Below are 26,033 nucleotides of genomic sequence, written 5' to 3'. Positions count from 1 at the left end.
ATGTGGAGGAGGCTTGGTTGGAAACAGTTGCCTAGTAGCAACTCTGGGGGCAGTGAGAACAGGAAGTTAAGTCTCCTCTGGCTGCTAGGACCCTCCTCTCTAGGGAAGGAACTTCCTGTCAGGACTCCATCTTACTTGTGTGGACTTGATCAAAGTTTGGGGCCCTCCACAGAATGCTAGAACCCCCCAGCTCCAGACTCCACAGATTCTCCTCATAAATACCTTGCGAGGACAGTGGTGACAGGTTACTGCCTTCAGACCGCACCAGTGGTGAGTTGTTCAGCGTGAATCCTCACGGGGCCGGAGGGATTCTAGGTCCCCTCCCCCACACCAACCCACGGGATACCCAGCCAAGCCACCTTTAGGTGGGGAGGGTTGTCGAGGGCCCAGGCTATTTTCCACTCTCTTGAGGAAATGGGTAGAGTGGTCCCTGATACACCGTCCTGGTTCCACATAGAAAACCGCCCCTCCTGTGGCTATGGTTATGACAAAGCTGAGATGTTCCCCTTGGATGAGGGGAACGGTCTGAGTCATCTATACCTCTCTGGTTCAGGATTTGGTGAGTGAGGAGGGTTACCCCGGGAAGGGAGTATTGGAAATTAACATTCTTTGGATGCATACTAGAGGTAGGGGAGGAGCAAGGAACCCAGCATTATTCTTGAATTTTTACACCAACCAGTCAGCATATTGTATTATCCCCATAGAAGTTTCTTAAGGCTTGCTTTATAGCCCACCATATGACCTGTTCTGGAATGTAGCATGGATTGTCATGTGCAGTGTTCTATGACAATTAACTAAGTTTTGTTATTTCTGTTATTTAAATCTCCTTCATTTAACTCATTTTTTGTCTGAATGTTTTATCTGTCACTCAGTGAGATGTACTAAAATTTCCCACTGTGACTGTGGATTTGGTCATTCCTTTTACTTCGGTCATTTTCTGCTGTGTGTATGTTTTCTATTTACTTCTATCAGTTTATGCTGTGTGTCTTTTGGTTCTATGTTAAAAGGTGCATACAAATTTAAAATTTACTAATATTTTCATGTTGAATTGAACCTTTAGTCATAATGAAATGTCCCTTTTTCTCTAGTAATGTTTTTACTTAAGGTATATATTTTTCTCTTTTGAATGGTTATACCAGCTTTCAGTGTTTAAATGGTATATCTTTTGCTATCTTCTTTTAATTTTCAGTTTTTCTTTATCTTTGTATTTTACATATGTCCCTTTTAAGGAGCATCTGATTGAATGAATGTTTTTATCTAGACTTAGTGATCTTTGCTTTTTCATTTGAAATCTTCAGTCGATTTGCATGTAATGCAATACCGGATATAATTGCGTTTAAATTATTCTGTTTGCCTTACATTTATTTTTCTGTTCCAGTTTTCTTTTTCTCTCTTTTGTAACATATAATATATATTTTTAATTATTCAATTTTTGCCTTATTTAGCTTGGTAAACATTCTTTCTTGTTTTTGTCATGTTCATCCTTCAGATTACAACTTATATTTTTGCCTTATTACAGTTTAATGTTAGTTCTTTTACATCTTCTTGGTTAGCACAAGTACCTTCCAACACTTAGCTCAATTAATGCACCTCCTGATTTATTGTCATGCATTTTAATTACATGTACATATTCTTCAAGAAATTATCATTGTATTAAACAGTAAATACTCATTTTTATTTTCCTCCATATTTTCCAATGTCATTATTCTTCATTGTTCTTACATCTGTATGTGTCTCCATCTTGGATCATATTTTAGCCTGAGGGTGAATCTTTAGTTCGAGTTAGATGGTGACAAAATTTGCCTAGCTTTTCTTTGCATTAGTATGTTTATTTATTTAACTTCCATTTTCAAAAAATAAGTTTTTTAATATTTATTATTATTTTTTTACTTTAAATAATCTTTTATTTTTCAGTTACAGTTGACAGACAATATTATATTCTTTTCAGATGTACAACCCAGTGATTGGACAAGTCTTTTGTGAACACAAAATTCTGAGTATGAAGATACAGTTTCACTTTCTTCAAACTATCATTATTTCTGTCTCAAATTATATATCAGTCTAATTTTTACTCCTTTGAAGATACTTCGTTGTTTTACTCTCTCATCTTTGAATAGTTCCATTATTTGGGTTTCAACAGCTTTACTATAATAGGCCTGGGTTTGGTTTTCCTCATACCCCACTATACTTGGCATATATACTGCTTTTTACATCTCTTACTTGATGTCTTTTGTTACTTTTCAAAACTTCTCAAACATTATATCTTGAAATACTGTTTCTGCACTATTATTTTTCCTTCTTTATAGGACTCCTATTAAACATGTTTGCTTTATTTACCATACCCCTTTTACCTTTGCCCCATCTCTTCCTGTATTATTCATCATTTTGTCTCTTCATACTTCATTCTGGATATTTTCTTCAGATATTTCATTCATTTCTCTGATTCTCCCTTCAGTGTGTCTAATATGCTGCTAATCCTATAATTGTTCTTAATTCCAGTTATTGCATTTTTCAGTTCTAGAAATTCTGTTCATTTTTATATTTTCAAATTCTTGGGTAAAATTTTCAGTCTTTTATTTTCTTGACAGTTATAAACATGGTTATTTTAAAGTTTATATCTAATACTGCCATTATCTAGATTTCATGTGGATAGTTTTTATTGCATTTTTTTATTTCTTGATTTTCAATGATGTTGTCTTATTTCCTTTCTCACGTAGTTATTTTTAAAAGATTTCAGGGAACTATATATAATAAATTGTAGATTTATTTACTTCAGTCTTAAGATGAGTTATCTCCCTCTAAGAAAGAGTTTCTTTCTTTTTTTCTGTCTAACAGCCTCCCAGATGACAACCAACAATCCCAGATCTGGTGATTGAAATCATTAATCTGGACTTTAGTCCTTTGCAGGGCTGGTCTATTTCCAGTTTACCTTTACTTGCTTTTACATAGCTCCCCTCCTTGACAGGCCAACTTCAGCTTTTATGCACTTAGCCTGACCTCTGTAGAAAATTTGGCACAAATTTTCAGCATTTAAGCATCATACATTCCTCCTTAGGAATCATAAACTGCTGCTATTTAAAAAAAGCAACCCCAAACGCTGAGATTACCTTCTGGAATTTCTTTTTCTCCTGATCTTTGCTCCATAATATCTTCTGGCATTGATCGCTCTTTGATGCCTTTAAATAATTTTTTAAAAATAATTTTTCACACTTTTCTAGCTATTCTCAATTGGATATTTAGCTAGTCCAACTTAGTTAGTCTCATTGCTGGAAGCAAAACCCTAAATTTATTTTTTAATGCTTAGTTTAGTGTAGTCCTTATTATCATTGTTATCTTTTGCAGTGTGTCTTCTTTCTAATGTTTAGAAAATAACGTAACAGAAACAGGAAAACACATGTAATATGCTTTTCATGAAGTATTCCAGATGGACATGTCTGGCCAGCACAGGTCCAGTACCTCAGGTGTTTTTTTCACTTTATCATTTTGCCAGTGCACATTATATTGTCTTATCCTCTCATCCTTGATTGTTTGCTCCTGCTTCTGAGGCCTTCAAGTCTCTTCCAACCCTCAGCCACTTTCATATTTCAGTCATTCCACTGACAATAGATTCTGGGTCTCCACTCCACTATATCCTCCTGTCTTATGTCAATGTATATATAGAATATATATATATATATATATATATATATATATATATATATATACACACACACATATATATATTCATTAGAGGTAATGTTTTTCCAAAAGTAAATTCAAAAAGGGCAATTGTTTTATCAGCATGTGACCTTTTTAAATTGTTGGTGAACTGGTGAAGAAATAGACTCATTCATTCACTCTTGATGAGCGTGCAAATATATATACAGGGTGAGGCAAAAGTAGGTTTACAATTGTGAGTACCCGAAGCACAGAGTTTATTCTTGTATTATTATTTATTAATTATTGTGTTATTTTCCATATGAGTAAGTAAACCTACATTTGCCCCACCCTGCATATATAAATGCCTCTTACAAAAGTTTCTTAACATTGAAAACATTCATGTTTTGACCAGAATAATCTACTTATGGGAATTATTGCATTGAAAAGTATAAACAAATACATAGAATGTATGTATAATTCTTTTCATAGTAACATTGTTTATAGTAGCAAAATCTTGAAATGATTTGTTGAAATTGAAAACTTTTAGTAGATTAAAGTTTATGATAATTAAAAATTTAACTGAAATAATAAGCTAATGTATAAATTATATGAAAATCAGATTATTATTTACACATTTTTAAATATGAAAAAGATATATTTTGGATTAATCATTTATTCCTTTCTGAACTCCTAGCTCAGTGTAATTCAACCCTCAGTTCTTGCTCGGTAAACAGGTGACCTTAGCTTTAATTTCTACAGTGTCTTTAAAGGAAAATCATGTTAATTTGGTAAATGATAAAAATCAATTAAATATTTCTAAACATACAATGTCATAAAAAAATTGCTAAATGAAAACAGCAGGTTACAGATATATTTTACCATATGATTACATTTTGAGAATATATCTGTGTAAGTGCTAATACGTTCCATAGCATACAAATATACAGTGCCAAACATATTCACATATCTCCTTTCTCCCTTTCCCTCCCCTCTTCCTCTCTCTGCCTCTCTCTCTTTGTTAAATAAACTGTCTCATTGCATCCCAATGTTGATACCAGACTCAGATTGTTGCTAAGGCTCAATCGTATTCAGCTTTGATGGTTTGGGCAAGAATACTTCAAAGATAGTTCCTATAATATAATACATGATGTCTCATTGTTTCTCTTCTTGTGGTATTTGTCAGTCATTGGTGAAAATTGTATAGATCCATTATTTGTGAGTTTTTAAATGGTGATATTCAAATTCTACCATGCCATCTTTATATATTAACCAAAATATAAAAAGAAATTCTCTCTCATCAACAAATTAGCTAACTTTATGTAAAGCTTCTACATAAAAAAATTGATATTCCCTCTTTATGTACAAATTTTCATAAAAATAATTTGGCTTATTGGAATTCTCCAAATGCCACCAATATGGCTCCTTTATGTTGTTATCATTAGAAACTCGTACATTTTAACATATTGATGGGCTTCAAACTCTTGTTATAAGATTTTGAACAAAATAGTAAAAGATTTCACTTATGCTTCTCTGTCTGGTGAGTTAAAAGCAGATGGTGAGGGAGCATGGGTGAAAACAGAGGGACCAGTTGAAAGGCAATATAATACAAGAGATTGATGTTGGTGAAACATAAGGTGGTAGAAATAGAGGTAGTAAGAAGTAGTTAGAATCTGGATATATTTTGAAGGCAGGACCAAGAGAATTTTCTTGTAAGTTAAGTGTGGAGTATGAGAAATAGTACTCCAGGCTGTCCCCAAGTTTGGGAGACTGAGCATGTGGAATTTCTGGGTCAAACACTTTAATTTTATTTCCAAGTGCCACTCAAGGAAAATATCAAAGGTTATGAGTGGCAGAACTTTCCTGACAGCAGATCACATAGTAAAATTAATCACTTCCCAGGAAAGTTAATCCAAGGCCTAGTAATAATCAGTACATCTTGGAGTGGTCTGGAGTAAATCTATTTATAGTCATAACTGATCTCTGAAACAACATGGAATAATTAATGTACAGATGTACAACACACAAACCTAAAGAACCTTAAATGTTGAATCACAAAGAAAATCTGTTTTCTAACAGTCTAATTGCCTTAATCCACCTTCCCCAAAACCACTAATATTGCCATCAACTGGTACATTGTTTCAGTTGAATGCTGCTTTTGTAAAAATAAAATACCCTTAGTTAATCTACTCATGGGAGAGATAATTGACACTGGCCTATTTCTGTAGATGCCCTCCCCAAAGAAACTCTCCTAAATCTTGCTGCACAGTGAATTAAGTATGCTGTTAAGTGTAGGGGCTGAACAAGGAAATTTCTAGGAGTGAATTCCGTGTGAAATATGAAACACTTTTATGAGCATACTAAAGGCCACAATAGCTGATAAAGTATACTTTAAAGCAAAGGAAATTAGTAGACAAAGAGGATATTACATAATAGTAAAAGGATCAATCCACCAGGAAGACATAATGATCTTAAATGTGTACACATCCAAATAACAGAACCTCTGTGAGGAGTGGAAAGAGACTGTGGAGGCCACTGGTCTTTCTAAACTCATTCCCTGACCCTTTGGTGAAGCTTTTGTATTAGCAGATGGCTGCAGAGTGGGTGGAAGCTACACTCACCTGCTCCCGGTGCCAAATCAGATTTACAGCTAAATTGTAGAGCAATCAACCTGAATAACCAATTGAAGGCTAGCTGAATTGAAATATTATCACCAAGGATGTGCAGAAGAAGACAAAGAGAAACTGGTAAAAAGGTCAGAGACGTGGAAGGAGCTGGCCCCCGCACCCAAGTGCAGGGGCAGAGGAGCCAAAGGGATTTCGCAGTTGCAAAACTCCCTCCCCCCAGGAGTGTGGGGTTCCAGTCCCAAGCAGGGATCCCCAACCCAGAGCAACAAAGACTGGAAGAGGAACCCACATAGCATCTGGTGGTGAAAATCAGTGGGGATTCAGTCCACCTGGGAGAGAAGGGAGTCTGCTGGACACCCAGACACCACTTCAAGGGGCGAGGACTCTTATTGTTACATCACCAGCTTGGGGAATGCACTTCCTCATCTCCCAATTGCTGGTAATGCCACTCTGCCATGATTGGGTCCTGCAGAAGGATCTTCTGGCTGCACCCAGCAGTGACCTTTGGGGAGCTCTTTTTATGGAGAGGCTCTTGACAGATACTCAGACTGTAACTGAATTGTGTAGCTTTGGAAAGGGAACCTATCTTCCCCACCTTGAGCATATAGCAAATGCACCTGTTGAATCACTTGACTGCCCCATCCTGATGAATTCAGCCAAGCAGGATGTTCAGAGTGCTGTATTGAGCTGGGACTTTCAACGTGTGTCTCCCAGGGAGACTTTTTTCTAGGAATCAGACAGGTGGGTGCTGTGCTGTGTAGCTCCATCACTGGGGAGTGGGGAGGACTCCTATCTCTGCTCAGAACTCAGTGCCCACTATCCTAGGAAGTGGAAGAATTGCCTGCCACCCTCCTGCAGGCTTGCTGACACCACCTGCAGTGGGAGACTGTTTGGATCTGCCCTTCCAAGTCCCAGATACCCCACTCTGCTGCACTCAGTTTTGATGGAGGAAGGGAGTGCTGCCCCAAGCTGGGACATTCAGAGTGTGTGCCCCTTGGAGACTATTGTCTGGGACCAGGATGAAGTGATTGGCCCCCTCTTTCAGGCTTAGCCAACACTACCTCCAACTAGAGCCTCTTTTGATCTGTCCTCCCAAGGCTCCACCCAGCTGTGACTCCATCCAGATGAACTTGCTCCTACAGAAGGGCTGGCTGGCCGCACCCAACCTGAACCTGTGGTGTGCTGCTCCTAAGGGAACTAGAGTTGGAAACTCTAGCAGAGACTTAGTGGTTTGGCCCTAGAGTAGGAACTACTTTCCCTTAATTGAGTGCCTGACTCTATGACCCCTAAATAGGGGGCCCATTAGTCCCATCCTCCTGACCCAGGTTGCCTTGCTGTACTGAGCTCACAACCTGTGGAAGGGTCTGTGGGTCATTCCCAGCCTGAACCCACCCTACAGTCTTTCTTCAGAAGGCTCTAGAGGAACACCAGGCAATATCAGGGGGAAGGGGAGTAGCTGACTTATGGAGGTGGACCTCAAAGAGCCTTGGACTTTTATTGATCTACCCCCAGCTCAAAGCTTCAGGAAGCTGATCCTGGTACTGAGCCTGGTCCCTGTCACACACGCCCAAGCCCAGCAGACATAGCCACAAACAGTGAACAGCATCGTAGCTCCAGACAGGTAGCCCAAGCCCAGTTACACACCATGTCTGATACTGACCTGTACCTGAATCCAACTGAGTGGAGCCAGAATCAAGACAACCAGTGATGGGCATCAAACCACATCAGAGTTTGACCTAACTAGCCTCACGAGCATAACATCCAAAGGAGGATTCCACCAGGCACCAGACCGTGCTGGGAATAACCCTGCCTTGGAGTGCAGCCTTAGTACAGCAACTCAGACATGGTAATTGAGGTTTTATCCTTATAGTCAGCCAGCCAGAAAGATCAGCTCCACCCAGGAAATGGCTAACAGCATTCAAGGCTCAACTACAACAGGAGGGTGCACATAAACCACAAGAAACATTCCTGGAGGACCAAGCTCAGGTGATCTAGAAGGTTGTGCCACTAAGACAAATACGACACCTACATCATAAAGCCATCATAACAAGTTTGGGAGTCATAGCAGATATACCCAATACACAGAGACAAAACAGGAAGACAAAGAAATATGTCTCAAATGAAAGAACAAAAGAAATCCCCAGAAAAAGAATTAAATGAAATTGAAGCAACCAAAATACTAGATGCAGTGTTTAAAACAATGGTTATAAGGATGCTCAAGGACCTTAGGGGAAGAGTGGATGATCTCAGCAAGAACTTAAATGAAGAGATAGTAAGCCTAGCCAGTGTGGCTCAGATGTTGAATATCTACCTATGATCCAGGAGGTCTTGTTTTGATTCCTTGTCAGGGCACATGCCCGGATTGCTGGCTTGATCCCCAACAGGGGGCATGCAGGAGGCAGCTGACCAATGACTCTCTCATCATTGATGTTTCTATCTCTCTATCCCTCTCCCTTCCTCTCTCTGAAATCAATAAAAATATACATATATTTTAAAAAGAGATAGTATAAGCAGGGAAAAGGACATAGAAACCATAAAAAGGAAAGTGTCAGAAATGAAAATACACTAGAAGGTATCAACAGCAGGTTATATGAAGCAGAGGATCACATCAATGAGTTAGAGAAAAGATAATAGTAAGCACCCAAGCAGGGCATCAAAAAGAAAAGTGAATTAAGAGAAATGAGGAAAGTCTAAGGAACTTCTGAGGTAACAGCAAGTATAACAAATCCACATCATAGGAGTGCTAGAAGGAGAAGAGAGTGAGCAAGGGATAGAAAACCTGTTTGAAGAAATAATGGCAAAAGACCCACACCAAGACACATTATAAATAAAATGGCAAAGGTTAAAGACAAAGAGAGAATCTTAAAGGCAGCAAGAGAGAGACAGTTACCTACAAAGGAGTTTCCATAAGGCTGTCAGCTGATTTCTCAACAGAAACACTGCAGGCCAGAAGGGATTGGCATGAAGTATTGAAGTGATGAAAAACAAGAACCTGCAGCCAAGACTACTTTATCCAGCAAGGCTATCATTTAAAATTGAAGGCAAAATGAAAAGCTTCCCAGACAAAAGAAGGCTAAAGGAGTTCAGTACCACCAAACCAGCACTCAAGAAGTGCTAAAGGGACTGATATATAGATAAATATATATATATATATATATATATATATATATATATGGAGAGAGAGAAAGGAACATAGGTATAAGGGGAAAAAAAGCGATAAATATTACCTTTCAGTAATAACCTTAAATGTAAATGGATTAAATGCTCCAATCAAAAGACATAGGGTAGATGAATGTTTAAGAAAACATGGCCCATATATATGCTGTGTACAAGAGACCCACCTCAGAACAAAAGATACAGACTGAAAGGAAAGGCATGGAAAAAAATATTACATGCAAATGGAAACCAAAAAAAGGCTGGGGTAGCAGAACTTAGATAAAATAAACTTTAAAACAAAGGCCGTAAGAGACACAAAGAAGGTCACCACATAATACTAAAGGGATACATCCAACAAGAGGATATAATCCTGATAAACATATGCACCAAACACCAGAGCACCTAAGTATATATATATTAAAAAATATTGGTGGACATTAAGGGAGAGATCAACAGCAATACAGTCATAGTAGGAAATTTTAACACCCCACTAACATCAATGCATAGATCTTCCAGACAAAAAAATCAACAAGGCAACAGCAACCTTAAATAACACTGGATCAGATGGATTTATTTACAGAACATTCTATTCCAAAGCAGCAGGATACACATTCTTCTCAAGGGCACATGGAACATTCTCAAAGGTAGATCACATGTTAGGACATAAAATAAGTCTTAAATTCAAGATGATTGAAATCATATCAAGCGTCTTCTCTGACTACAATGGTATGAAAATAGAAATTAATTACAATCAAAAACCTGAAAAACATTCAAACCCATGGAGGCTAAATAACATGTTATTAAATAATGAACGGGTTAACAATAAGATCAAGGAAGAAATCAAAAGTTACCTGGAAACAAATGAAAATGAATACACAACAACCCAAAATCTATGGGACACAGAGAAAGCAATCCTAAAAGGAAAATTTACAGCATTACAGAGCTATGTCCTTAAGCAAGAATAAACAATCTAACCCTACACCTAAAAGAGCTAGTAAAAGAATAACAAACAAAGCCCACAATAAGTAGAAGGAAGGAAATAATAAATATGAGAATGGAAATAAATGATATACAGGAGAAAAATACAATACAAAAAATCAATGAAACCAAGAGCTAGTTCTTTGAAAAGATCAACAAGATTGACAAACCTTTAACCAGATTCATGAAACAAAAAAGAGAGAGGAGCCAAATAAATAAAATCAAATGAAAGAGAAGTAATAGCAGACAACAGAGAAATACAAAGGGTTGTAAGGAAATACTATGAACAACTATATGCCAACAATTTGGACAACCTGGGTGAAATGGACAAATTCCTAGAAACATGCAATCTTCTAAAACTGAATCAGGAAAACTCAGAAAACCTGTATAGATCAATTACAACCAATAAAATCAAAGAAGTAATTTTTTTAAAAAAAACTCCCAACAAACAAAAGTCCTGGACCAGAAGGCTTCCCAGGTGAATTTTACCAAACATTAAAAGAAGAACTAACCACCTGTCTTTCTCAAACAATTCCAAAAAATTCAAGAGGAGGGAAAACTTCCAAACTCTTTTTATGAGGCCAGCATTATCCTAATTCCAAAACCAGATAAAGACACTACAAAGAACCAAAATTATAGACCAATATTCCTGATGAATAAGACACTAAAATCCTCAACAAAATATTAGCAAACCAGATCCAGCAATACATTAAAAAGATCATATACCATGATCAAGTGGAATTTATTCTGGAGATGCAAAGTTGGTAGAATATTCACAAATCCATAAATGTGATACATCATATAAACAAAATTAAGAATAAAAACCACACAATCATATATAGATGCAGAAAAATCATTTGATAAAATCCTGCACTCATTTATGATAAAAACACTCAGCAGTGTGAGAATAGAGGGATCATGCCTCAGAATAATAAAGGCGCCCTATATGACAAACCCACAGCCAGCATCATACTCAATGCGCAAAAACTAAAATGTTTGTGCTAAGATCAGGAACAAGGCAGGGATGTCCACTTTCAGCACTCTTATTCAACATAGTACAGGAGGTTTTAGCCACAGCAATCAGACAAGAAGAAATTAAAGGCATCCAAATTGGAAAAGAAGAAGCAAAAATGTCATTATTTGCAGATGACATGATACTGTACATAGAAAACCCCAAAGACTCCACCAAAAAACTACTAGAACTGATGAATGAACTCAGCAAAGTAGCAAGATACAAAATTAATATTCAGAAATTGATGGCATTTGTATACACCAGTAATTTACTATAAAAAGGGAAAATAAAACAATCCCATTTACTATTGCAGCAAAAGAAAAATGTAAGGTATACCTAGGGAAAAATTTAACCAAGGAGGTAAAAGACCTGTATTTGAAAAATTATTGGATACTGAAGAAAGAAATTGGGGAAGACACAAATAAGTGGAAGTATATACCATGAATAATTAATATCATTAAAGTGTTCATACTACAGAAAACAATCTATAGATTCAGCACAATTCCTATTAAAATTCCAATGGCATATTTCACATATTTAGAACAAATATTCCAAAAAATTTTATGAAACCACAAAAGACCCCAAACAGCTTCAGCAATCTTGTGAAAGAAGAACAATGTTGGAAATATCACACTACCTGATACCAACCTATACTACAAGGCCATTGTAATGAAAACTGCCTGGTACTGGAATAAAAACAGATATATAGATCAATGGAACAGAACACACAGCCCAGAAATAAACCCACTCTTTTATAGTCAATTAATATTTGACAACGGAGGCAAGAATATAAAATGCTATAAAGATAGTTTATTCAATAAATGGTGTTAGGAAAATTGGACAGATATGTGCAAAAAATGAAACTAGACCATCTTCTTATACTACACACAAAAATAAACTTAAAATGTATTAAAGACTTAAATGTTAGACTTGAAACCATAAAAATCCTAGAAGAAAGCATAGGCAGTAAAATCTCAGACATTTCTTGTAGCAATATTTTTTTTATATATATTGCCTTGGGCAAGGGAAACAAAAGAAAAACTAAGTGCGACTACATCAAAATAAACAGTTTTTTCACAGCAAAGGAAACCATCAACAAAATGATAAGACAGCCCACTGAATGGGAGAACATACTCGCCGATACAGCTGATAAGGGCTTAATATCCAAAACTTATTAGGAACTTATAAAAAATTACACCCCAAAAACCAACAATCCAATTAAGAAATGGACAAAGGTTCTGAATAGACACTTCTCCAAAGAGGACATACAGATGGCCAATGGACGTATGAAAGAATGCTTGACGTCACTAATCATCAGAGAAATGCACATTAAAACCACAATGAAATATCACCTCACCCCTGTCAGAATTACTATCATTAAATCAACAAACATCAAGTGTTGGCAAGAATGTGGAGAAAAAGGAACCCTCGTGCACTGTTGGTGGGAATGGTGCAGCCACTGTGGAAAGCAGTATGGAGTTACCTCAAAAAGTTAAAAATGAAACTGCCTTATGACTCAGCAATTCTACTTCTGGGAATATATCCAAAGAAACCTGAAACACTACTTCAAAAGAATAAATGCACCCTATGTTCATTGCAGTGTTATTTACAATAGCCAGGATTTAGAAGCAGTCCAAATCTTTATCAGTATATAAGTGGATAAAAAAGCAGTGGTACATTTACACAATGGAATACTACTCAGCCATTAAAAAGAAGGAAATCTTACCTTTTGCAACAGCATGGATGGACCTGAAGAGTGTTATGCTAAGTTAAATAAGCCAGACAGAGAAAAACAAATACCATATAATTTCACTTATATATGGAATCTAATGAACAAAATAAACGTACAGAGTAGAGACAGACTCCTGAATACAGAGAACAGACTGACTGCTGTCAGAGGGATGGGGTTAGGGGTGGGTGAGAAAGGTGAAGGGATTAAGTGAAGAAAAATTAGAAAGACTCATGGACACAGATAACAGTATGGTGACTGTCAGAGGGAAGGGGGATTGGGGGAGGTAGAAAAGGGTAAAGGAGGGATAAATGGTGATGAAAGAAGACTTGACTTGGGGTGGTAAACACACAATACAATATGCAGATGATGTACTGTATAATTGTATACCTAAAAGCTATATAAATTTATTAACCAATGTCACACTGATAACTTCAGTAAAAAAGTAAATAAATAAATAAGAAGAATTGAAATCATACAGAGTATGTTCTCTGACCATAATGCAATCAAACTATGTATCTATAACAGAAGCAAATAGTGTCAACTACAAGTGTTTAGATCTTTTTCTGTCTTTCCAGTTCATTGTTGAGATTCCTGTTATAAAAGAGCAGAAGTTAGAATTTTCCCCTGAGCTGAAATACATTTCTGGCTGAACAAAAAGAAAGCTTACTCAGGATATTTCAGAGTATTGTTGAGAGCAAGGCTGGAAGGAGGGGGGCAGTTTAGGAAGCTATTACATCAGCCTCACCTGACATTAAAACTTGGACTGTACTGAAAAAGTAGAGCTTGCTAATTAGTAATGAAATCAATTTGGTACCTGACTATATTTGGAAGGTATGAGAGAGTTTGCTTCCTGGGTTGTGGCAGGATTATTAGATTAGAGTGGCCTGAAAGAAGGCAAAAGTCATATGCCTTCCTAGTGTATAACCCATGAGTATTCATACTTTTGTTCTTTATAAATCCTGTCTCATTTTCTAAATGGTTCCACATAGTTACTCCGTACTTCAAGATTTCTTCCTTAATTATGCCCTCTTTCAAGTAAGACTCGTATCTAGGGAGGTAGAGGAATTTTCTTTCTGGGGTTTGTGTGATTATTCTACTCAGGCAGGTTGACCCATGGATTCCCTACCATAATGTTAGGCCAAGAGGTGGTACATGGTACGTGATCACTGGTGTGTCTTCAAATTTTTTTTCTTCTCAATTTCAAATTACAATAATAGCGGTAGCTCTCTTCAAGGAAAAATAAAGGTTGAGATTCTTTCCAGAATTTTGGCAAGGGGAAACTTCATTATGAATATGGTGGGTACGAACCTCAGCCTTTACACCTTCTGGAGGATTATGGAAACAAGGCAATGAGGGATTCCCAGAAGGACCCTCAAGTAAGACAGTAAGTATTCAGGCAGCCTAGTTTGCATGTAGCAGGACCTGACTGTGCAACTCTTTCAGTCTCCATGGTCTTCTTTTTCTTCTCTTACTGTAAAAGTGAAGAGTGATAGAGCTGGAATAATGGTTGAACAACCCTATTTGTAGACCTGGCATAATTGAGGTGAGCATATATAGAAGACTTTTTAGCATTTCTGTACATTTACGGACACTCACTTCTATGCATTTCCCCCACAGAACCCTCTCTGATTTCCACCGTAACAATGTTAGCGTGAAATGGATTAAAGCATACCAAGATAGAACTCCTCCAGAGCGACAAATGGAAAACACACAGGATGGAACCCTAGGGGACTGGTTCAAGATCACAGTGAGTATCCTGACAAACTGTAGGGAATGTGCAGGAGAGGCAGATCAAGGGAAGTTGTGTTGATCTCATATAGAGATGCCAAGAACTTTGTTAAGGATAGGAGGAGTAAACATCTTTGATTATCCAAAGGGCAGGTTCAGAGAAGCAATAAAAGAGGAACAGACTGACTGAAGGAAGATCACAGGAGGTTGACTACAGGCAAAGGTAGAAACTACTGCCAAGGAGATGGAGTAACTACTCACCAGACGTCTCAGTTTGGCTCAAGCTGATTGGGGGTGGGGTGGGTATATTCTCTGAAGTTTTTATCAGAGGGACAGACAGGTAGGGTCTTCAATAGGTAGGATCTTCCCTGGAACCTTATTAAAGGAAGATCATTTTAAGCATCTAAATTTGATTATTTAGGAAGTAAATATCAGAATAGAGTAAAAGGACAATTAGAAAATCCATATCTGGCCAAAAAATAAAATGTTGAAATCATGTCAGTGGTCCCTACTTTAAAGTCTTTTAAAGTTTGGTGGGAGGTCAGAATAAAACACTGTGTTGGGCTGTTCTCCACACTTGTTTCCATGTTGTCTCTCCTCTTTCCCACCCCTTCCCTTCTTCTCATCCTTAGGTCCCTTATGGGATAAAGTATGACAAGACATGGCTGATGAATTCAATCCAGAGCCATTGCAGTGTCCCCTTCACTCCAGTGGACGTAAGAGGGATCGTGAAGCCAGATGAGGGGGCACAGGAAATAGGGAGAGACCTGGCTCAGCTTGGGCCATTGGCCTCTGACACTATTTTTTTTTGCCTTCAATCCCTATAGTTTCACTATGTTAAACACTTGGCCCAGTTCTTTGTCCAGGATGCTAGTGCTGCCTCTGCATTGAAGGATGTCAGCTACAAGATTTGTGATGAGCAGAACCAAAAGGTGTGTGTTGAGGATATTTTCTGTACCTAGTCCCAAAGCAGGAGGACAGGCCACAGGCTACTAACCTTTCATATTAGAGTTCTTGGTGCTTATCCCACCTCTTCTTCCTGCAGATACCTATCTTTGTCAATACTTCTGCTGTACCCTACTCTGTGTGCAATAAATTGGAGCCAGAAAAAATGGAGCAGCTAAAGGTAATGCAGACACAAGGCATGTTGTGTGCCCACACTCAGACCCACCTCTTCCTCCATCAGTCCCCGATTCCCCTATCACCACAACAACATCAGAGTGTCTCTCTTCATCTCCCTCTGCAGCTAACCATAAGCAAACGATACGATGTCTCCCAGAAAGCTCTTGACCTTCATAAGATTCGCTTTGACCCAGGTACAGCTGATAGTAGTAATTCTAGGGCAGGTGAGGGCAGAGGATTCTGCCTGGGAGGGAGACTAAGGGATGGTAATGAGGGAGGTCCTGGTCCTGGAACCCTCTCAACCTTCTGATTTCCTATTCTCGGCTCCCTGAAGACTTACTGGGCCATGGTATTATTATAGTCCTTAATCGAAGAAACTGCATGACTGCCATCCTGGAGATCATCAAAGAGAATTTCCCTGAGGTGAGGCCTTAGGCTCAGTGCTGGTGTTATGGTAGGGGGTGGAAGGAACAGATGGGATGGAGGGCAGATTTGTCTCCAAGGTCCTAGATAGTAACTATCACTCTTAACTCTTCTTTCCCAAAGCTTTTATCCTTGAACTTGTGCAAGAACAAACTGTACAAGCTAGATTGCGTGTCTGAAATTACACAGGTGGCCCCCAGAGTCAACATCCTGAACCTCTCCAAAAATGAGGTGAGAACAGGGAGCCAGATCAAAGTTGGATTGAGGGTGGGTGGTAGTGGTTATCAGAATGACGACAGGAGGGATGAAAAAGTACCTGTGGGGGAAGAAAAGGGCTGTGGGTGCAGGAGCCCAGATGTACCTCTTTTTCTGGTATTCATTTTCCATTTTTCCCCATATTTCTCAGCTAAAGTCAGCCTGTGAGTTGGACAAGATAAAAGGGCTGAAGCTTGAAGAACTGTGGCTGAAAGGGAACCCCTTGTGTGACACCTTCCCAGACCAGCCCACTTACATAAGGTTGGTGGTCATCACTGTCACCCTTTCTGTGAGAGAGACTTCCTTTGCCCCCTAAGAGTCAAATTACCCCTGACAGTACCCCTCTGCAGGACATGAAACCTCTAGTCCTCTAGGAGTACTACAGGCCCTGCTTTCTTCTTTCTGATTGTATGTGTCTCTCACCTGAGCTTAGAAGTCTCCTTTCTTTCCTCTGACCTGATCACTTGGTCTGGGGTTGGTTTCCACCTCTCTGCACCCACTGTTCTCTAGCATGCCCTCCCAAGAGTGTGCTTCAGGAGGCAGGACTCTTCCCTCATCACAAGAACCAGGAGGGTCCAGCCTTGAGACAGATGCTGGTACCCTGCACTGAGAAGGATCTTCCAGCCTAAGGCCTCATGCTCAGACAGGGCTTCTTGTCTCTGAGATGATATAGAGTATCCCTGTCCTATTCTGGGAGGAACCTTCTTTCCTTTCCTTCAAAAGGGTCTCCTCTACAATCCCACACTGACATGAGGACTTTCCCTCTGTATGCTGATGGCTGAGGCCTTGGGGGGGGCTGCTATCAGTACATTCGTTCCTCTGGCCCAGTGCCAGAAGCTCGGCTGTCCTTGGGAGAATCCAGGGTTCCCTAGTCGAGGGGCCAGAAGTGAGCCACCGCCACTGAGCAGAGGGCAGCAGTGGAAGGCAGAGGGAAGAGGGGTTTGAGGAGAGAGGAGGACAGTCCTCTCAGGGGCACTGCCCCTTTCTCCACACATCACATCACCTGCCTGGTCCTTCAGAGGAGCCCTGGGTGGCCTGAAACAGGTAGGATTCCTCATGCAAGGAACCAACTAAGAAAGGCACAGGTGCACAGGGGCCATGAGGAGAGAACGTGGTGATCATAAGATCCCCCCATCCCAAGCTCAGCTGGGGCCTGACCCCTTACTTCTCTGGGGAAAGTCTCCTGATCCCGTGGCTGGTGTGTTTCCCACGCCCAGTTGAGATTGAGTCTCACAGGTGACAAAGGTTCAGCCAACATCCCATGGCCCTGAGGCCAACGGATGCACGTTTTCCATTCCAACCTGGGGTCCCAGGGCCACCCAGGGGCAGATGAAGGAAAGGGCTGCTGCAGAGGAGCCCTTTCTTCTCTCTTCTTATCTGATCCTCACACCCAAGATGGAGTTTCTCTCGCTTCCCTTTGCTTCTCTTTCTCCTTCATCTCTACTCTTCTATGTCTTCCTAATCTCCTCTCCTATCTTCACTCTCTTTCTGTCTTCATCCCTCTCCCTTTCCCTTCCTGTCTCTTAACCCCTTCCTCACTCACCTCCCTGCCCCAGTGTCCCAAACCATCCCTGGGGCATGTCCTGTTCCTAACAGGATGCTGGACCCCCAGTGAGGTAGCAGAGCCCTGGGCGTCCACCTTATTCCCTCTTCTTTCTGGAGCCATCCGTGGGGACCTGGAGGAAGGAAGGGAGACAGGGAGGGGGAAGAAACCCTGCAGTCTGGGATCCATATGTTGTGTCTTGTGGCTCTGGAGAAGGAGTCAGGGCCCTCTAGGTGGGAGCTAACCAGGAGGAGGGGGGGGGAGTGGCAGGGGAGGGAAACGGTGAGGCACAGAGGAAGGAATGGAAGTAATATGAATGTGGAGGTGTGGAGAAAGGTGAGATTGTACGTTTCAGAGATTCCATTTGGCAGATGGTCAGTGCTCAGCAGGGGAGTGGACCCAGAAGCCTTGAAATCAGAGGCTGAGAAAGCGAAAGGGGGCTGCTGGGTGGGCAGAACACCTGTCTCTGTTCAGGCCTTCAGTGTTTTAAGTAAATGGAAGCATCGCAACTGAAACTATCAACCACTTCTTTCTATTTTTGGATTTGGACAGTGTCATCAGGAAATGTTTCCCCAACTTGTTACGCTTGGTAAGTGCCTACCTTCATCATCATCTCTTACTAACATTGACAACCAATGCATCTGCCCTCAAGCCCTTTGTGTCTTGCCAAGATGACATGTTTGCATCAGAGCCTTATCCATTTGGGGGGGTATGGACTCCTGAAAAAGACATGAATATAATCTCTGTGAAAATGTACAGAGAGAGAGAGAGACAGGGAAAGCGGGAATGAGGGAGGGAGGCAGGGAGGGAGAGAGAAATAGATGATAGATGATAGATGATAGATAGATAGATAGATGATAGATAGATAGATAGATAGATAGATAGATAGATAGATAGATAGATAGATAGATGATAGATAGATAGATAGATAGATAGATGATAGATGATAGATAGATAGATAGATAGATAGATAGATAGATAGATAGATAGATAGATAGATAGATGATAGATAAACAGACACACACACAAGTTGCATAAAACAGTAGAGACTTCCAGGGCCATATGATGCAGACACTCATTAGAATCTTGCCCATGGAATTTCAAGGGTCCTTTCAGTCCTGGCCTCTGACCTTCACCGTCTCCTGGTTCCATCCTTTCCCCTAATCACCCAGGACCACCTCCCTGGACTATGCTGCTAACTTACTCCTTCCTTCTCCAGGATGGCGAGGATTTACCCCCACCAACTGTAATTGACATTATAGACATGGACATAATAAAACCCTGTAAGGTAAGAACAGACCGAGCAAGATTGGGGTGTTGCAAGGGATGCTTTGTCTCCTACATAGTTTGAAGTTGTCTTTTGATTCCAGGAAAGCTATAAAGGACCTGAGACCCTGAAGAATCTAGTCTCTCAATTCCTGCTTCAGTAAGTACCCCTGGGATCATAAATCAAAGGAGGACTGGGACAGGAGAGGCACAGGTCTACTCATGGGTTGAGAGGAGCTTTCAAGGTCCCTTGGGGGCAAGCCCAAATCAGAGAGATAACCTGTCCTCCCCCCCCCCCACAGGTATTACTTGATTTATGATTCTGAAGACCGACAAAGTCTCCTCAGTGCTTACCATGAGGAGGCCTGCTTCTCCCTGACTGTTCTCTTCAACTCTGAAGACCCAGCTTTGTGAGTATCAGAGCTCAAACTCTGGTCCTGGGCCATGTTGCTCCCCAGCAGACAGAGGCCAGCTCTTGGAAACACCTACCCTGCCTGGACCACCACTTCCTGTTTCTCTTTATTTCCTAGAAGCAGCTTGTGTGAGTACTTAAAGGATAACAGGAATATGAAAAAAGTCAAGGATCCTGGTAATTGCGTGATATGAGATCGGCATGGGAAAGGGGTGTGAAGGGGTCAATCATAGTGGACAAGGGCCCAGCCTTCCTCCTTCTCCCTCCACAGACCTGCGGGTTCAGCTACTGAAGCGTACAAATCATGACATTGTGAGCTCCCTCTGCGTGTTGCCCAAAACTCAGCATGACCTTAACTCCTATGTGATAGATCTGTGCGTCCACACGGTGAGCACCTGTTTCCTCTCTCCCACAGACCAAGAAAGTCAGACATGGGTAGGAGGTTTAGAAGGATACTGACAGCCCTAATAATCATTCTCTCCTTTCAGGAAATGATGCTCTGTTTTTCTGTCAGTGGAGTTTTCAAGGAAGGTGAGTGTATGCAGAGTTCCCTCCCCAGATCCTCCACTATTCCCTTTCCCCTAATGGACTTACTCCCAAACTTTCCCCCACTTCCCAGGTTGCTTCCTTTTCTCTTTTCTGTTCTTTTCTTCTTCTCTTTTCTTTTTTCTCTTCTTTTTTATTTCTCTTGTTTCCTTCTTTCCTTCCCCCTCCCTCCCCTTCCCTTCCTCCCACACCCCCCTTGCCCTCAACCTATTGTGTTCTGATATACATCCATGCCTTTCTACCTCAACACAGCTCATGTGTCAGAAACACACCCTGAAGCTTTCATCTCAGTTCCCTACTCTGGGCCCAATATCTAACCATTCAGTTTCCTCATTTGCAAAATGGGCTGGTAATACCATTCTCTAGGGATGCTTTAAAAAAGTGAATGAAATGACCAAGTGTTTGTCAGAGGATCTGACACATGTTAAGGGTCCTATTACTGGGAGTTGATTATCCCTATTGTTGCCCTCTCAGTCCTTGAAATGCCCTCCTGAGTCATAGTGAGAAATTGTCCTTGTTTGGATCACATAAGGGTGCTGCAAGAGTGTCAGGTTAAGACCCCGACTGGGGAATGCTGCTTGTGTGAAAAGTATGTACAACTCTTAAGGGTGGTTGCTTTTTGTTGTCATTGAAGTGGAAGGAAAGTCTCAAGGGCCTGTCTATGCCTTCACCCGGACCTTCATCTTGTCTTCTGGCAGCGATTCCAGGTAAGTGCTGTATTGTGGGTGCAGCATGAGCATGAACACCCGTCCCAGCCGAATTCCAGTGGTGTGGTAATGTGGTGGTACAGCCTGGAGCTTTCCTCAGTATTGTGGAAAGCCAACAAGGAGAGCTCTAGGTTAGTGGTTAAGGCTGTGGGCTCTGGAATCAGAATACCAGATTCTTTTCCTGATCTCAACACTCACTACCTAGCTAAGTGATCTTGGTGAAGTTATAAGACCTTAGTGACTCATTGTCCCCTTTGGAAAATGGAGATTATCCGTTTTCTGGGCTGTTGTAAAGGGTAAATGCATTCTTATCAAATCTAAAAATTGAGTGAAGCTAGTAGACAATCTCTTCAAAGGTGAGCTCAATGGGAGAGGCAGAGGTACCAAGCAAGGAATCTGGGGGGCAGGCACAGTTGGGGTATGGAAGGAAACTGGTTTCTGAGTGGCAGTGGAGGCAGGATCATTTTTGGGAGCCTGAAGGCCCATCTTTCTTCCAGTCTGTGCATCGTGAACGATATATTGACTGTGGGGAATGCCGGCACAAAAGAAATCCAGACTGCGTTCTCCATTCCAGTACCTACGCCCACCTTTGGCTCCCTGCCCACCCTCTCCACAGAGCAGCAAGAAATGGTGCAGGCTTTCTCCACCCAGTCTGGGATAAACCTCCAGTGGTCTCAGAAGTGAGTGCTGGGAATCTATGGGAATAAGAATGAGCTAAGAGGGCAAAGGAGTGCATAATGGGAACTTGCAGTTAATTTATAAAAATAATTATTTAGATGTTGTGCTTCCAAAAAAAAAGTGAGCTCATAAAATATGTATATTAATTTTATTCTGATATATGTTAATAATTTTAAAACAATATATTGTTCTGATAACATGAGCTTGCATATATATAATCCTAAGGAAACCATTAAAAATGTTATAATTAACAAACAAGTTCAGCATGATTGCAGGATAGAAGATCTATACACAAAAATCAATTGTATTTCTATACACTAGTAATGAACAATCAGAAAATGAAATTAAGAAAACAGTTTCATTTACAATAACATAAAAAATAACATACTGAGGAACAAATTTAACAAAAAATGCAAAATGTGTACTCCAAAATCTGCAAAACATTGTTGAAGTAAATTTAAAAAGACCTAAATAAGTAGAAAGATATCTCATGTTTGTGGATCAGAAGAATTAATATTGTTAAGATGGCAATACTCCCCAAATTTATATACAGATTCAATGCAATTATATCAAAATCCCAGCTGGTTTCTTTGTAGAAACTGACAAGTTAACCCTAAAATTCATAGGAAAATGCAGTGGACCCAGAATAGACAAAATAATCTTCAGAAAAAAACAAAGTTAGAGGACTCACACTTCCCTATTTCAAAACTTAGTACAAAGCTATGGTAATCAATACCATGTGTTACTGGCTTAAGGATAGACATATAGATCAATGGAATAGAATTAGAATCTACACACACACACACCCCTCACCTTTGTGGACAACTGATTTTCAACCAGAGTGGAAAAATATTCAGTGAGTAAAGAATATAGTCTTTTCAGCAACTGATTTAAGGACAACTGGATATCCACTCACAAAAGTATTAATTTGTACCTCTATCTCACACCATATAAAAATATAAATCAAAAGTTATTGCTAACACTATAAAAATCTTAGAAGAAAATATTGGGGTAAGTTCTTTGTGACCTTGAATCAGGCAACAGTTTCTGACATATGATGCCAAAGGCACAAACAAAAAATAAAAGTTAAATCAATTGAACTTCATCAAAACATAAAACGTTTTGCATCAAAAGACACTAAAAATAAAATAAAAAGACAGCCCAAAAAATCAGAGAAAATATTTGCAAATCATATACTTGATAAGGTTTCTGTATCCAGAATATATTAAAAAAACTCTTAGAATTCAAAAATGAAAAAGCAAGTAACTCAGTTAAAATGAACAGATATATCAATAGACATTTATCAAAAAAAAAAAACAAAAAAAACGACCAAAAGGCACACGAACAGATACTCAACATCATTAGTCATTTGCAAAATACAAAATAAAAATAGATTTAGATACTATTTCACACACACTAGAATGGCTATAAGTGTTGGCAAAGATGTGGAGGAACTGGAACCCTCATATGCCGCTGGTGGGAATGGAAAATGTAGCCACTAAGGAAAACAGTTTGGCAATTCCTCAAAATGTTAAACATGCATGTACCATATCTACTCCTGGATATATATCAAGATAGTTGAAAACAAATGTTCACACAAAAAATTGTGTGCAAATATTCACAGCAGCATTATTCTTAATAGGCAAAAAGTGGAAACAACCTAAATGTCCATCAATTTATTAAAGGGTAAATAAAAGGTGGTATATCTATACAATGGATTATTATTCAACAATAAAATAGAATGAAGTTCTGTTACCTGTTATAACATGGATGAACCTTGATACTGTTATATTAAGTGAAAGAGGCAGACACAAAAGACTTATTATATAAGTCCATTTACATGAAATGCCCAAATGGGCAAATTCATATAGTCAGGTAGCAGATTAATGGTCACTAGGGTCTGGGGAAAGGAGGGACTAGGGAGTGACTGCTAATGGGTAAGGAGTTTTATTTACAGTGATAAAAATGCCTTGGTGGTTGATTGCAGAATTTTGATGATTGCAAAATCTTGTGAATACTCTAGAAAATCACTGAATTGTGGTTGTTTCACCTTAAAAGGATGAACACTACAATATGTACATTATAAACCAATTTAAAAGTGATTGGAAAGTTGTATTTTAAAATTTACACTTTTTATTTTCTTGAGCATCTTTATCAATATATATTAAGCTCCCTTGTTCTTTTGAACATCTCTATTCCGTTTTGAATTCTAGTGGCCATGAATGCTAGTGACAAGACATTTTGGTTTTCACTAGGTCTTTCTTCCTCATTACACATAGTGCTTATTCTGGTACATGTGTCCCAGCATAGATTCAGTGTCATAGATTTTGTGGTGGCATTGCATGGTCTGCGTGTCTGTACTGTGGTACTAATGGAGGTCACCTGTTCTTCTCCCACGCCAGGTGCCTTCAGGACAATGAGTGGAACTACACCAGAGCTGCTCAGGTCTTCACTGCGCTCAAGGTGAGGTCTGGGTGTCAAGTGGGTTAAAGATAGATGTTTCTGGGCCTTCAGGAAGGCCAAGAAGGTGGAAGCTGGTGCCCTGGAATGAAACTCAGGGAGCTGGCTCTTCTGACACCCCAACTCTTCCTCTCTAGACCGAGGGCAAGATCCCAGAGGAAGCCTTCAAAGAAATTCCTTAAAAAGAGCCTTTGGCTGTCATCTTTGTCTTCATCACCATCGTTTCTCTTTTCTCCTGCCTAAGGCCATAATCCATGACTGGAGCTGGAGGCCTGGCTGACCAAGAAGCCACAGTTGCCTAACTACCTGTCATTTGTTCTGTTTATTTGCCCCATTCACGATCACTGTTGTTGTTATTACTTTGGGGTTTTTTTTCATAATAAAGAGTGATGTTATACATTATATGCCGTGTGTTTTGGATCACTTTTCCCCTACCCAACCATGAGCCAATGGGTTGAGGACTGAAAGGTCCTTCCCTACCCCCTTACCCCCTGCCACCAATTCTGCCATTTACCCTGGCAGTCCCTAGCAGTTACATCAGATGTGACTCCATGGGTAGTTTGTCAATAAATTCTGATAAGAAGAGACACATGCTGTTTTCAGAGTTGTCCTTTGGAGACAGTATAACTTGGTCATATGCTCTACCTAGTGGCCCACTAAAGCAGGCATGGGTCCTGGCACAAAGGAACTTTGCAAGAAATGCCTAGTACAACATGTATGAACCCTAAAAGCATGATGCTAAGTGAAGGAAGGAAGTCACAAAGGACCACATAATGTATGAGTCTACTTATATGAAACATTCAGAGTATGAAAATCCATAGATATACAAAGTACATTAGTGTTTGCCAGGGTCAGGAGCAAAGGGGAAATGACTGCTTAATGGATATAGGGTCTCCTTTTAGAGTGATGAAAATGTTCTCTAAATAGATCATGATAATGGTTGTACAAAATTTGATTGTACTAAATGCCACTGAATTGTTCACTTTACAATGGTTAAAAGGTTAAGTTTATGTTAGGTGACTTTTTCCACAATAAAAAAAACCACCACACTAAGATGTGGATGAACCCTGAAGATAATTTACTAAGTGAAAGAAGCCATTTATATGAAATATCCAGAATAGGTAAACCACAGTGACAGAAAGCAGATTTGTGGTCGCCAGGGCCTGGGTAGAGAGAACGAGAGCAAGTGCTAAATAGTATGGGGTTTGTAAATAATTTGTGAAACTAGATGATGATGGTTATACAACATTGTGAACATACTTAACGCCACTGCATTGTACATGTCAAAACGGTAAATTTTATACTGTCTATATTTTACCATAATCTTTTAAAATCCACAGTGGAGTTCTTTTAAAAATGATACTGAATTTTTCATGAATATAATATACTTACTGTAGAAGTGAGGAAAATACAGAAGACTATAAAACTAAAGGGAAAAACCCCCTCACAATCCAAATCATGAGCACAATTTTCACTGCTCATTTTTGCTTTTCTTTACACATACTCTACCTTTATATAACTTACCATCTGGATAACATTGTTTTAGAGAATATTTTTTCACTTGGCATCATTTCTTTGGAATTTTCCCTGTATCACTAAGATCTTCCAAAACATTTTTAAAGCAAATTGCAAAATACTACAAATAAACAAATAGAAAAATAGTGGAGGCCTCCATGGCAGCTCCCTCCCACTTTCTTCCCCTTTGTGGCCCCCTGAACAGTGAAAGAACTTGGGAGGGTCACCCCAGAACCT

At 39.6% G+C, this 26,033-nt stretch overlaps 1 protein-coding gene across 1 annotated transcript; it reads left to right on the top strand.

The window, feature by feature from the left end:
- The first annotated feature begins 136 nt into the window (after window positions 1-136).
- On the top strand, window positions 137-24,650 carry LOC308550757 (nuclear RNA export factor 2-like). Its single transcript, XM_081124948.1, has 20 exons — window positions 137-270; window positions 14,759-14,888; window positions 15,502-15,585; window positions 15,697-15,801; window positions 15,915-15,995; window positions 16,116-16,185; window positions 16,326-16,414; window positions 16,538-16,645; window positions 16,821-16,930; window positions 18,765-18,801; window positions 19,432-19,500; window positions 19,583-19,638; window positions 19,781-19,888; window positions 20,012-20,067; window positions 20,162-20,277; window positions 20,379-20,421; window positions 21,071-21,143; window positions 21,641-21,823; window positions 24,224-24,284; window positions 24,419-24,650. Exons 2-20 carry the CDS (start codon window positions 14,841-14,843, stop codon window positions 24,461-24,463), a joined length of 1,542 nt encoding a protein of 513 aa, XP_080981074.1. The 5' UTR covers window positions 137-270; window positions 14,759-14,840; the 3' UTR covers window positions 24,464-24,650.
- Window positions 24,651-26,033: the final 1,383 nt, after the last annotated feature.

This window comes from Miniopterus schreibersii, assembly GCF_964146895.1.
Source record: "Miniopterus schreibersii genome assembly, chromosome: X".
Taxonomy (NCBI): Eukaryota; Metazoa; Chordata; class Mammalia; order Chiroptera; family Miniopteridae; genus Miniopterus; species Miniopterus schreibersii.
The sequence above is the reverse complement of the archived record's forward strand: the minus strand, read 5'-3'. Positions and strand labels throughout refer to the sequence as shown.